Source organism: Hermetia illucens, chromosome 3 (assembly GCF_905115235.1).
Source record: "Hermetia illucens chromosome 3, iHerIll2.2.curated.20191125, whole genome shotgun sequence".
Lineage (NCBI taxonomy): Eukaryota > Metazoa > Arthropoda > Insecta > Diptera > Stratiomyidae > Hermetia > Hermetia illucens.
This window is the reverse complement of record NC_051851.1, coordinates 108,144,330-108,158,886: the sequence shown is the minus strand read 5'-3', so window position 1 is coordinate 108,158,886 and position 14,557 is coordinate 108,144,330. Positions and strand designations below refer to the sequence as shown.

General features: G+C 42.7%; 1 protein-coding gene across 2 annotated transcripts in view; it reads right to left on the bottom strand.

Moving 5' to 3' along the window:
- Positions 1 to 11,834: 11,834 nt before the first annotated feature.
- The window catches only part of LOC119652792 (origin recognition complex subunit 2), a 44,811-nt gene continuing 42,088 nt past the window's right edge, over positions 11,835 to 14,557 (bottom strand). For both annotated transcript variants that reach the window (XM_038057110.1, XM_038057109.1), the window contains exons 4-5: positions 12,118 to 12,348; positions 11,835 to 12,056 (exon numbers count right to left, since the gene is read on the bottom strand). In XM_038057110.1, the coding sequence (XP_037913038.1) occupies positions 11,857 to 12,056; positions 12,118 to 12,348 (431 nt within the window). In that variant the 3' untranslated portion in view covers positions 11,835 to 11,856. The remainder of the gene's footprint in view (positions 12,057 to 12,117; positions 12,349 to 14,557) is intronic.

Here is a 14,557-nt window from a genome sequence, read left to right as displayed (position 1 = left end):
TACGGATGAAAACTCAGCCACTAAGTTCACGAATTCATGCTCATAATGTAGTGGATTACAGCCTAAAATAACTCGGCTCATTGATAACAACAAATGATCCGCTACAAATATTCAAATCCATTATCACGAAACCGATTGCATTGCGTATTTTACGGATAGCTGAGTGGTTAGAGCACAAGGCTGTCGTGCGGAAGGTCGCGGTTCAAATCTCGCTAGTGGCAGAGGGATTTGTATCGTGATTTGACGTCGGATACCAGTCGACTCAGCTGTGAATGAGTACCTGAGTCAAATCAGGGTAATAATCTCGGCCGAGCGCAATGCTGACCCTGACCACATTGTCTCCTACAGTCTACTGTAGTGTACCGTTACGGTCTTGAATGAAGTGCTCTAACACACTTCAAGGCCCTGATCCAATATGGATTGTTGTGGCAACGATTATTATTATATTATATTATTATTTTACGGGAAACAAACTGAAAAGGACAACAAGTGGCTAAGGAATGGACTGATGCTAACCCTCAGAAGCCAAAACAGTGGCAACCTTTCATTTTTGGCAATAATTTTGCATGCTGGGCTGTGTCAGTCAAATAATGAGCCAGTCAAAGAATTATATAGTATATATGTAAAAAGCAGGAAGCCAGCGGCAATTGATGACGTGTGGTCAATGATGCAAGTGAACTTAAAAACGGTGTACATAGCGCACGCAACTGTTTACGAAATATATACCTTCAAAACAGGTTAAATGTGGTAAGGTATGGTGGCTCTAAATCACACTTTCCATTGAAGGGAATGACTTACTCTGGCAAGCAGCAGGATCAACAACGTGAAGTGAATCAAGGGTAGAAAGTTATGCAGGAGGTGACGAAGAAATACAAGCATACGGGCCACACAGTTTAGGTAGATGATTTTTTTACGACCCTTTTGAAGCAGATAACCACATATGTAGTCACAGTGCGTGCAAATTAAAGATTCATAGGAAGGAATTTTGGATTCCACGAAGGTGATGTTGCCCTTTGTCCATATGCGCCTAAGAAAAATAAGGCGGTCATTTTATTGTCAACTATGCACCATACGTATGCTATAGACAGTAGCAGTGCAAAGCTGAAACCGTTGGTTATTTTGGATTATAGCGACAATAAGTCGGGCGTAGATACTATGGATCAGATGCTAGGCACATATACCCGTAAGAGGGCAACCAGGCGATGGCCACTAGCAATATTTTTTTGACATGATAGACGGAGCTACATTGGCTGCATTTATCATTTATGATGAGATGACTTCGTCTTGTACTTAGGAGGCGGGATCCGTGGAGCATTTTCTGGGTTAGTGCCTCGCTCAGATTTTTGGTGCTGATTTCCTCAAACTGCAGCGGATAGCATCACATCCACTAACGGAAATCCTGCGATACATAAACGAATCTGGAATATTAAGTTAGAGGGGAGAATCGTGTACAGTGTCCCATGAGGGTCTGAGTGCTCAGAGGCTTTGCCTCTTTCCTACCTCATACACCATACCCACGATCCGTTTCAGTTGGTCGGCGTTGTGTCGAGCAACGGAGTTTGTGACACTCGCTCCGGAGCTTGGCAATTTTCTACGTCTACCAATATGTAGAAGATTTGTCACGTCTTGAGGCTATCTTGGGCATGGAAATCCGCAAACTCTCGTTACCAGGTATCTAACTGAAATTACGGCTGTGTCAGCTGCGTCAAGACCTTCGAAAAATATTCTGGTGTCCACCGTGGCAACATTTCACGCGCAGGAAGAGCGCCGGGTTGGTGCACAGCGAGCAGTAACATCAACCTCTTCGAACGCGGTGTGTCGCTTATCGAGAATTTTTTTAGAACTCGCCACCCGTCCACCAGCGACACCAGTGATTCGTTGAGAATGCTTCCGGCGTGGATCCAATGTTTAAAATTACGCACCCTGATCTCGCTGCCATTTTGAAAGTCTGATTTCCTCTGGTAACTGGATGAGGCATGCTCAATTTAAGTGCCCTGTCATTAAAATCTCCTTCAATCGGGACCCGCCTCTCTGTGCCCAACACAATGTCTTTCAGAGCATCAAGCCTGCGTCGAAAGTCCGGCATGGTCACGCCCGTCGTTAGATAGACGATAAAGAACGTTCTCCCTAAACACCCCCTCGGCTTTGAGAAAGAGCCATAAGGCGGGTGTCGTTCCGAACCCAGACAGCAGCGGTACTTCATAAGTCTGGGTGCCATGAGGCTGGTTCCCTGTTCCGGTATTGTTCACAGATAAACACTAGATCAGCTTTTATCTCCGCAGCTAGCAACTCATGAGCGGTTGTACTCTGATGCAAATTGATCTGATTTTACTCTGAAGACCAGCCACCGCTCCGAGCTCGCAATATATGCAAGGCTCCCACCAGACGCGCCACGATCACTGCATAGAACGCAACTCTCCTTTTCGTTGTACGTATTCGCTTTATAACCTACCTGCATGAATTTGCGGCACGCTGCCGTCCTCTCAGGGTTCCTCCGGCTAGTTGCAGACGCGTGCCCATAATTTAAGTATCTGTATCACTTGGTTGGGATGGCCTGAACTCGTATTCTACCCAACCAGTTCTGGTTTTTCCGTTATTAAGAAGTTTCCTCGAGTATTGCTCGGCAACTTCCACCACAGCGAATCCGGGCACTGGTTACTTTCAAACATTAATGATGACCTTTCCTACTTCAGTCTTTTCTGTGAGGCAGTCAAAATCCATTGAGGATGTGGGTTCTACCACCACACGAGCCATCTCCTCCAAATGCCCCTTGATCCCTTCCCAGAACGTACCTTTACTTGTTATCTTTGAACCTAATACAGCGAGGACTTCACCACCCTTCCTTCCTTTTCCAAATGGAAGATAGGCTATTTGCTTAATAAGCAGAGCAGAGTCTAATTGACTTTAGTTGCATCATCAGGCAGAGGGTTTTCTGACGACATGGCGTGTTGTGGTCTCTTGTCCCTCTTTGTCTTCTTCTTGTGAGCCCTGAAGATAACCTGGGTGAATTCCTCCAGTTCGCTATGCAACGAATTACTTGCGATCCGTTTCTAGCTTACGATGCTCCCAGCTGGGGCGTGGTTGCTTCTGCTTTTCGCGCATTTCTGTTACTCTCTATGTGCACCTATATAAGAAAATGCAATCGAAGAGTTCCTCCAGTTCCATGAGCCTGTTTTTCACTCCTTTGCTAACGCTTTTCTGCAGGGATGTTGCAAACCACATGCGCCTCACAACCGCCGCGTATTCCTTTCTTTCTTTTTTGGCTTTCGCACCCACTCGGCTCATTCCGGAGTAGAAGCCCTGTGTGGTACTGGATTTGCCGTCTTCTACTTCGGTGTCGCATTACTTTGCGAGTTTATTTTTTATTCGGCTGTCCGCATTCCGGTGTCCCGACGGGTACTTCAGCCCTTGTTATCTCCTTCGGTGTACGCCTCCTTGTCTCCTCAGTTTTATAAATGTTTTTTTTTTCATGAAAGTTTTAGCAACGCGTTGTGTGCAAGCGAGTGATAGCTGTAACGGTCAGAAGCGGATGTACTTGTGGCGCCGCAGGATTCGCGGTATTCGAAATTTATTTCGAATGTTGCGAATGCGAGCGGATAGATGACGCCACCGGCGCTCTCCACTCAGTTTAGAATTCGCCACAGGAGTGGAGAGCAGAGTGCCATGACTTGACGGCAAGACGTAAAAAAAGAAAAACATAGGGAGTCTTCCGTCAGCCGTCAGATGAAATAAATATAATCAGGTTTATTAATTATGTAATATAACTGTAATTTAATAAAAAAAAAGAAACGACTAACAAGAATAATTAATTTGTAATTATAATGTGTTGATTTTATCAAGAAATTATTAAATATATATAAGTATAATATATTAAATACATTATAAATTGGTGACCCCCAAAATAGAAATTTTGAGAAGCGGATCGAAAAATTTGTGACTGCTAGTTGGATTGTGTTCACATCCTCTGGATTGATCCAAAAATTCCACGTTAGTTCCTGTGCAAGATTTTGTCCATGAAGGAAAACAAAATTCTAAGATCCCATTACTTGTGTGACCGAGGGCAATTCGTTTTCAGTAACAGTAAGAAAATTGTGTTGGCAACTCGGACTGTCAAAAGACTCCGCCATCATTGTTGCAATTCTTACTCGTGGCAGCGAACAAGTAAATTACCACTTATCCAAACGCACTCGGAGAGTCGTCCCAGGAAGACCAACCAACATCAACAAGATCGGCAGACAATTATAACACAACAAGAATAATTGACAACGCAGCCAAGCGCAGCACGAACAACCACAGCCACCGCAGCAGCCGCCAACACTACCGCTATCGCCGCCATCAGCCGCCTCCTCAGCAGGCGCCGTCATTTTTTTTATTTATAAGTTAATTGAAATTTTACTTTAGGTCAGTAAACACGGTGATAAAAATAAAATTTAAATCGTCGCAAGAGACGGCGTCGAGGTGATTGTATAGGTGGATCTCTTTTCGCTTGCTCTCCGCTCTTTTAGCGAGCTTTTCACTTTGGAGTACGTCGTTGGTGTTTCGTTTTCGCTCGTGCGGTTATTTGAAGGTGCGGCCTGCCGTGTCGTTTAGGGATTTAGCTGAAGTCGGTATTACCGCGGTTTTCTTCCCACAAATTCGCGTCGTAGTTTTAGCTTTTTGGAATGTCGGTTGACGGCAAAGACGCGGCAGGTCCATCGGACCCGCAAGTGACCGCCCTCGCCGTGCGCGTCCCTCCGTTTTGGCGGCGGAACCCGAAACTGTGGTTCGTGCATTTGGAAGCACAGTTCCACATGTCCGGGATCACAGCGGACGTGACCCGTTTCAATCACGCGATGGTCGGCTTGGACGGGGAGTCCATCGTGCTGGTGTCCGACGTAGTGAAATTAGCTTCGTACTCACTGCTCAAGACCGAATTGATCAGGCTGGTACTTGCTGGCAGGCCTAACGTTGGGAGATCGAACTCCCAGCCAATTGCTGCGCGAAATGAAGCAATTGGGTGGGAGTAAGATCATCGGCTCCCGGAAGGCACCCAGGCGGTACTCGCGTGCGTCTCAGGTTCCTTGGAGGCATTGGCAGCTGTGGCCGTCAAAGTACACGAGGTGCACGTACGCCCGACCATAGCGGCCGTTCAACATCGGACGAAGTGGGCGTCTTGAGGCGCGATATAGTCGCCTTAACAGCCAGTGTGGCCGAGATGCGGGCTACGCTGGACGCTCAGCGTTCGGGCGCCAGATCACGAGACAACCCGCGGTCTGCCACTCGAAAAGGGCGATCAGGTAGCAGGTCGTCAGGACAGTCCACGGACCGAGGGATTTGCTGGTACCACCGCAGATTCGGCGATAAACCCACTAAATGTAGAAGCCCTTGTAAATTCACCCCTGCCGCAAAAAACTAGGTCCGCGGGGGTTCCGTGCGACGGCCACCCAGAACGCAGCGCCACGTCGTCTAACAATTTACGACCCTCTCAGCAGGCGCAACTACCTCGTGGATACTGGTGCGGAAGTTTCGGTTCTTCCCGAACCCCAACACCATAAACTATTTCCACAATCCCTGAAACTATCATAGCAGCGGCAAATTCCTCCCGTATAGGCAAGTGGACGTGAGTCTTGGCTTGCGTAGGACATTTTCGTTGCGTTTCATCCTGGCGGATGTCAGCTTCCTCATACTAGGCGCAGACTTCTTGTGTCGCTATGGGTTGCTGGTAGACTTGCAAAACAAGTCTCTTATAGATTCAACCTTAATTCGTCGGGACAAATGGTATCTCACCCAGGCAATAATCTTTCCGTTCTTCTTGAAGACATTACCGACTCTCGTGTTCGGGCAATTCTCCAAAAGTTCAACCAGGTTACTACCGAGTGTAGTTCTCAAAACCAGTGAAGCACAATATGCAGCACCACATTAACACTACTGGTTTCCCGATCTTCTCGAAGGTGCGTCCTCTACTATTCCAGAAACTGGCTATAGCACGGAAAGAATTTGAACAACTCGTTCAACAGGGTATCTGCAGGCCCTCAAACAGCTGTTGGTCTTCCCCACTCCATATGTTCCAGACCAATATTCTATTCCTCTCATCCACGACTTTGCGCATCATTTCGCAAATTGCCGCATTTTTTCGACCTTGGATTTAACCAAGACGTATCACCAAATCCCTGTAGCTCCAGAAGACATTCCAAAGACGGCAATATGCACACCCTTTGGACTCTTCGCGTTCACACGGATGACTTTCGGGTTGTGCAATGCGGCGCAAACCTTTCAAAGGTTCATTCACTCTGTCCTACGAAACGTCGACTTCTGTTTCGCATATTTGGATGATGTTTTGGTTGCTTCTTCCACATAGTCTGAGCACTTAGCCCATCCCCAGTGCATTTTTTAACGTCGCCTTGAGGCCGGGTTCGTCCTAAACGTTGAGAAATGTAAGTTCCTTCAAACACAGGTGAGATTCCTCGGTTCAGACAAGGTGCAAGCGATTACAAGCTTCCCGCGTCCGAAAACTGAAAAGGATTTGCGGAGGTTCTTGGGCGCCATCTTGTGCCGAAGCCCTCTGTCGAGAGTGGATACCTCGCTTTGGCGTCCCTGCAGTGGTCATCACTGACCAGGGAATGCAATTTGAGTCCACCCTTTTTTCGGAGTTAGGAAAACTCCTGGGGTTTAAACGCCAGGGGACTACTGCATACCACCCGCAATCCAATGGGATGCTAGAACGTTAGCACCGGACGTTGAAAGCCACCATTATGGCACGCGACGATCCGCCCTGGGCCCAAGTCTTGCCTCTCGTCCTACGTACAACTCGCCGAGAGGAATTTGCTGCCAACCCCGCGGGGAAGAACCCGAGACTCCCAAGTGACTCGGTTTTCGACAAGAGATCGGGTCTCACAGAGTCGGGGTTGGTGCGCCTGCTGAGAGACAATCTCCGACGCATCAAGGTCACTCCTCACACCCAACAGTCGTCCGCAACTGTTTGTGCGCCCAAGGAACTGGACACCTGTACGCACGTTCTGGTCATTTCTTCCAGCTCGAGATCGGTGAACAGCTCGAGATCGGTGAACAGCTCGAGAGGCGGTCTCCCTGTCCAGGCTGAAGCCCGTGTGCACCCTAAATAACGGCGCGTTCGCCTCAAGGAGTTCCGGATTCAGTCGCTGAAACCCCTCGGTTTCATCTAGGGGCGGAGTGATGTGGCGCGGCAGGATTCGCGGTATTCGAAATTTATTTCTACATCTTCCATTAAACGATTGTCTCATTTTCCTACATTTTATAGTGCGAATAGTACAGAAATTTTATCAAGCCAAGCCATTCCCCATGAGATCATCGCACCTCAAAATTGCCCACTGATGGCCGTCTTATGGAGCAAGTAACCGATAAAACAGTAGGAGGAACGCATTGGCCGCCACGCATTAAATGATGGAGATTTCGTGAGAAGAAAGAAATGATCTCGCGGACGCGATTACGAACCATTTTGATTGTCGAAGTTTCGTGAAAACGAGTTAAAAGCAAAACCCACAAAGCAATATATGCTACCCTCGGGGTCACCAAGCCTGGCAAGCGATTCATCAACCGAGATACTTGACTTCCAGAACCATTGCCGACATTTGGAACAATTCCACCTCTCAGGGCCACTGAAGTCGAAGAAGCAATAAAACGATTGAAATTGGTTAGAACAGTAGGACGTGATTACTAACGACATCGCATCTGGGCTCTCGAAAGCGTAGAGCGCTCAGTGAGCTTTTCAATCGAGTTATTGAGGAAAATTGAGAAAGGGGCGTCTTCAATGGCATAGTCGCGTAATTCACGCTAACGAAAATTCACTTGCTAAGATTGGTCTGATCATCGAAGTCGGTGGAAAACGACCAAAAAGACGGCCGAAACAACGGTGGCTTGATACGCTGGATGATAATTTAAAAGCCTTGCGACTACATTCAGGCCAGGCCTTTGATCGAGTAAAAGGATGTAACCGATCGAAATGGACTGACCGCGTTTTTGAACGGAACAACGGTTGAAGAGGAAGAAAAAAATGATTAGCGTTTGCATGTATGTCACAAGTTTTAAGCTCCATATTGGCTTACCTACAGACATATTGCTTTCTATCAAACCTTAACAGAATGTACTTGTATGTGTATGTATGTGAGGTTGGGAAGAGGCAAAGTCTCTGATCACTCAACCTTTAGTGGTCCTTTGTACTCGATTCCCCGTCTAACGGAAAATCCCGGATTCGGTTATGTATCGCAGGATTTCCGTTTGTAGATGTGATGCTACGCGCTGCAGTTGGAGCACATGTGCCGTGGCTCCCGCTTCCTCATTACAGGATGGACACGTAGCATCTTGGAGAATCCCTATTCTGAAAATCACCACCAACCAACACAATATTTCGGCAAGTCTTTCTGCTTCTTCCGAACTTTGCTGTATGTTTGTTTGTTGGTTCCTCATTAACGACCCTCACAGAGCCATACTGAAGCATACCACCAACTGCAAGGTCTTTCATAACGTTGCTTATGGTAGCGAAATCGCATATTCTTTTCACCTTCAGGTTGATTTGCTCGAAAAATTGCTAACAAACGCCGATGAAGTAATTATTTTCATTTCTATTTTGTATGTTTTGGTTGTTAGTAGTAACGTACGCGTATTTGAGAATATATAAAATATTTTACAAAGCGTTGCAAAACAAAACAACAATAAAATTTCCTATGAGATATACCTACATATCGTATATAGAGATATTAACAAATATTTGTATGCGGCTTTCGCTGGTAGTGCTACAAAAGCTGATGAGTTACCAGCCGATGTTTTAGCATTAGAAAACCTACCAAGTACGCCAGGCGAGACACCAATAGGTAGCGCTAAAAAGCGAAAGTATTCTCGGAATGATAATTACACTAGAAGTACACAGACGAGAAAGTCCAATACTCGACGATTTTGAAGGATTTGGTGATGATGTTGAGTACTTATCAGATGATAATTTACAAATTTCGTCTAATGACGACGATGTGACCTTTTCACTGATTGCTGGCAGCAAAAATAGTAGCATCACCACTTCAAATTTTCAAAGTAGATTAAGTTTTGGGCTTAACGGCATTGGACTTTTGAGGGAAAGTGATGCAACGCAACATGATAAATTACCTTCCACATCCTGGTACACCCAAGTAACAACTCGATCCTCTCGTGGATGGTATTATGACCAACCACCACCTAAAAACATAGGATGAGGAATTCTTTTCGTGGGTGGAGAAGGTATGAAAATAATCACAGCCCCTCAGACTCCTTTAGAATATTTTCGTCTATTTTCCACGAAAGATTTTTACCTCTTTGATAAGATTAATGATTATGCCAGTTATGTTTTATTTGAGTCGTTCAAGGATCTCACGATGGAAAGAAGCTACTGTTGATGAAATGAAAACTTTCATTGGTCTAATTTTTCTGATAGGATTAAGCGAGTCAATAGGATGAATGACTGTTGGGAGAAACATTGCCTTTTCAATTTATCGTTCCACAAATTTATAAGTTGAGATTGGTACTTGGTTATACTACGCTGCCTTCCCTTTCAAAAAGAAAGTTCAAGTGACCTAATCTTTAAAATTCGGCCTATGATTAATTATTTCAATCACAAAATGAACGAAATATGTTACCATTGACGAGAGCATGGTTCTCTAGAGGGGTCAACTGGCATACAGGCAATTTCTGGTAGGAAATGCCATAAATATGGTATCAAATTATATATGCTAGCCGAACCAAATGATTTAGTACACATTCATTCATGTGTATGGAGGGGCCAAAAATTTGATGTAAGCGGAGATGTCTCGAAAATTGTTGCACATGCTTGGACATGGACATGCTTTGTACCTGTACAGCTTTTTTTAACTTCGTCACACGTGCGGAACAGCTGCCTGATCAAAATATATATTCTACCGGGAGGCTTAGGGCGAATAGGGGAAGAGATCCTCCAGAAGTAGCAACAAAAAAATTACCCGAATGGGAAACGGTTTGTATGGTTACGAATCTGTTTCAGCAAAGGAACAGACAAAGGAAACGTTTTGAGCATCTCTAGTGAACATGTAGCCAAACTCGTAAAAAGGAGAAATAAAAGGGGCCAGGAGAAGGAAAAACATGAACTCATCGTCGAATATAATAAGAATATGAAAGAAGTTGACAGGCAGGATCAGATGTTATTCTATATCTGCTCATGCACAAAACGTTGAGATATTACAAGAAACTTGACATTCATATATTTCATGCAGTGTTTCCTTTACAACAAACACAGCCATGGAAAAAAAATTAATTTGCATAATTTTCATATTGAAAAATGTTTAAGCTTATTGCCACAAACATCAGAAGAAACGCGACTAACTAGTGAATCCATTAATTTGCCTGAATTTCTACTCAGAGGACCAAAGAATAGAGTGCAACGCAGAAGCTGCAAACTTTGCAGTGAAAAATGTAAACAAGTCGGAATACTGGAAGCTGGACGCTTCGGGTAAAAGGTTTTGTGTTCATATTATGTGAGGAACTTCTCGTGCGTGGTTTTCTATTCATACATAGCTAAAGATGCAAAATATTCCTTCATTAGTTGCTAAACTCAGGATATACATATGTACATACATATCAAAGACACTAATATTTCGCTAATCCTAAATAAACATAGTCTATCCAAATTGATCGGGTGCATCTTCACGTATTTAAGGGAGTTTTTGGGTAGATTTCTAAAATATAGTAATATACTATTGTTAACTTTATTTGGACAAATATCGGAATGGGATGTATTTTGAGGCCTAAATTTGTGATTTTTGGCTGGATAGGATCTGAGAACGAGACCTGTTTCACTTGGTGGACACATTTTAGGCCCTCACTCTCCTACGTTTTACCCGATATCAGAAATGAGATCAGTTTCGAAAAGGACTAGTCGAGTCCTTCTATTTCATACATGACCATATTCGGAGAAAAAACGTGTACAGTCCCTCTTCAAACTCCACATAAAATTGCGCCGCTTGCCATATGTAAAGGGGTTCGCAAACCATATTTTCTCACCAAATTTCGTGACAATTGGTACAGTCGTTTCTGAGTAAATCGGGTGTGGCAGACCGACAGACATTGAACAGATTCTAATAATGTTTTATTTCACACAAAACCTTAAAAAACGGGTGAATTCCAATTTTGGATGTTCTTCCTGTCCTGACTCTCCAGGATTTTGTTTGACACCATGTTACAGAATATTCCATGGTTACATGAAGGAATGTTTGATGGTTTTATTAATTGCATTTGTTTTTTTTAGTGAATTTACATAACTTGGAATATATTTTTATATTTTAATCTGGCACTTCCTCCTATAAAAATGTAACTTGTATAGTTTTGATTGCTTTGTTTTTATCGAATTAACCTTCTAGATAGCACTTATTTTTTTCCACATTTTCAGCCTAAACATCAGAATTAAAACAAAAGTCTATCGAATGAAACAGCAAACATTTAGCTCAGACCAAATAAAGATATATTTTTTTTTGTTTCATTCTATACTAATCGACCAACTGAACAACTAATCAAAACTCGTATCATTTGTGTAAAAATACAGCCATATTTGACCGCATATTGAATGAGAAACATTTCTCAACTAAGGAACTGACCACGCATATACTGCTTGAGCACCATATTTCCTAGAATTTGATCGACTCCATGGAAAGGACATTAGAATTAATACAACATGTATGTCTAGTTCTGTTTTGCGTAAAAAAAAATTTCAGTTTCCCAGGAGCGCTTCGGTTTTTTGGTTAGTAATGAACGTGTTAAATGGGAATAGCGAATTTACATTGTCCTAACTACATTTCGCAAATTCTACGAAAGAAAACAATTAGAGATAACAATGTAAATATTTTATTCTCAGCATCCTTGGTTGTCCAAAAATTGCTGTAAAAGATTACATGCTATAGGGATTCGTAAATGCTCTGTTCCGTCTGCTGTTCGTTTAGATTTAATTAGCTTGTGATCTAGAAATTCAGTCAACTGTGCCCGTAAAGCTAAGTCGGAACTTACTAAAAACGATTCTCGAGCGAGCCAGTATAAATCTTTGAATGGTAATCCTAAAAAAATAAAAGAAATATTTATTGATTATCGAAACCTAGGGAAGAAAAATGAACCTACCGGGATAGTTCGTGTCATCAACTTTCAGTTGTTCTTTAGCGATTAGCAAGAAAATCTTACGAGCGTTGCTTGTGAGGGACTGGAAAACATTGTTCATTGACGATAATGCCAAGTCTCCTGAATTTTGTACTAACAGACAATTTTCGTACGATGTTTCATCACTGTAAGGTAACAGTGTTGTCGCGTCCCAACAAGAGAAATTAAAGTTGCTTAAATTCATATGATCCCACACTAAAATGGAGAAAGATAAAATATACTGATGGGAAAAAATGAAGGAATGTAAATTGGAAAGATTTTAATGGCATAAATAATAATTGTGTGAAAAAATATTAATTTGTATTCTTCACGTATAGAATAAATTACCTACGACATGTTAGAGGGCAAGTCTGGATAGCTCCCGAGGCTTTGGCATGAAATTATTATTGAATTGCCAGAAGCCACTTTTGCATTATCTGTCCTATACATAAAAAGGAGATATCACATAGTGTAGGAAAGAGGATCTATATGGATAGCCCCATATGCCCAGAACATCATCGGCTCATACCAAACAGACTTCACTCCAGGCAAATCGTCAACAGATCAGATTTTCTCTTTGCGACATGCAATGGAAAAACTGTTAGAATATGGCCATCAGTTGCACCATCTTTTCATCGACTTCAAGGCCGAATGTAATACCATAGCCAGGGCACAACCGTACACAGCCAGGAGAGAATTCGGTATTCGGTATTAATAAGACTGACTAGACTTACCCTGACCAATGTGCAAGGCCAGATAAAAGCAGCAGGATCAATCTCGAGAGCATTCAATATCAACAACGATCTAAGATAAGGGGATGCCCTATCTTGCATCTTGTTTTATTTGATCCTAGAAAAGTGGCGATACTGATGGAAATGCGAGAAGCACATGCTGCTGGCGATATTGACATTATGGGAAGAACAGTGCGATAGGGACAATCTACTTTCATGCAGATCGAGCAGGCGGCGTGAGATTTTGGGCTGCACATTAATGAAGGCAAAATGAAGTACGTGGTGGCAACGTCAGCACCAAAGAATAAAGAAGCGACCATATCAGATCGCGCTGGACAAATAAGAACAACAAAGATATGAGACTAAAACTTTGAGACTGTTGGTAATTTCTCCTATCTAGGTTCAAAAATCACAACCGATAACAGTTACGGCGTTGAAGTTTACGTATGGTTGTTGGTGTGGCGGCGCAGCGGAGACGCGAGCTACGCACTGCATTATCGGCAGTGCACAGAACGCACCCACAGCCGGCACATCTGGCGGCCAAGCATGAGGCCTGCATCGAGCGGTACTTTCTTTTCTTGTCGTAACCTCCGTGGGGTGTAGTCGTTCGTAAGATTAATTGAATATTTGCAAAAAAGTCAATAGTATAGATTTTATTTAGGGAATTTTTCATTTCAAAAATATGTTCCCCGCTAAATTAAGAATTTATTATATGTAGTTCACTACTTCCAGTATTATTCACACAATAACTTTCCTGGTGCCAGTTAGTGAACAAATTATAACGAACTAGTAAGGTATTTGAATAAATTGAACAAATAATTACTTATTGTCATTACTAATTGCACAATATTTTCTCCCATACACTGTAATTCATATGTACCTAAAAGTACAGGCCTACTAAGCATATGTAAATTTTGTATAAATTAGGAAACATGAATTTAGAAATACACAATTCGCGAGAATTAATAAAACAACGAACGCGTTTGAATCTTGTGGAGTCTAGGCAATTGTTGCTCCCAAAATTGATTGGCCTGGAGTTTAGCACCTTAGGTGCTCCGACTTTTGGTAGACCCATATAGAGAGAAGGAAAAAAAATTGGCGAGGATCGGAGGATGCACAAATACGAGCATTGGGAACTATCAGTGGGCTGGTAACATCACAACATACCTCTCAGCGCTAAAGGAGGACAGAGAAAAGAACTCCAGCGACAGTTTGCAAACTACAACCGTCTACAGCAGATTACAGCCACACCGGAGGAGAAGACTAAGTACAAACATCTGATGACCATCGTAAAAAAACAGATCAATTACTTAAAAAAAATGTACACAGAAAAAAAAGTATAATAACGTAAAAAGTAAAATGATGTAAAAAAAAAAAATTTCCAATTAGTATTAGTATAACAAATAAATGAAATCTTTCAAAATAATGTTAGTATTGGTGCCACACGATGGGTAAAACCCAATCGAAAAACAGAAAATACTGGCCAAGTAGCCAACAATATAGAAATCTCAGACAATATCAGAATAGATAACGTGGAAATTATAGTGCTCCTCTCAATAATTGCAGCTACTAAAATCGCTGAATTTGTATATCTGGTATATAAAAATCATAAAAGGGCACTAAAAAGGAAACATCTCAGTACGGCAACTAGTTTAAATGTCTGAAAATGTTATCCTTGGCTTTTTCTAAATGGA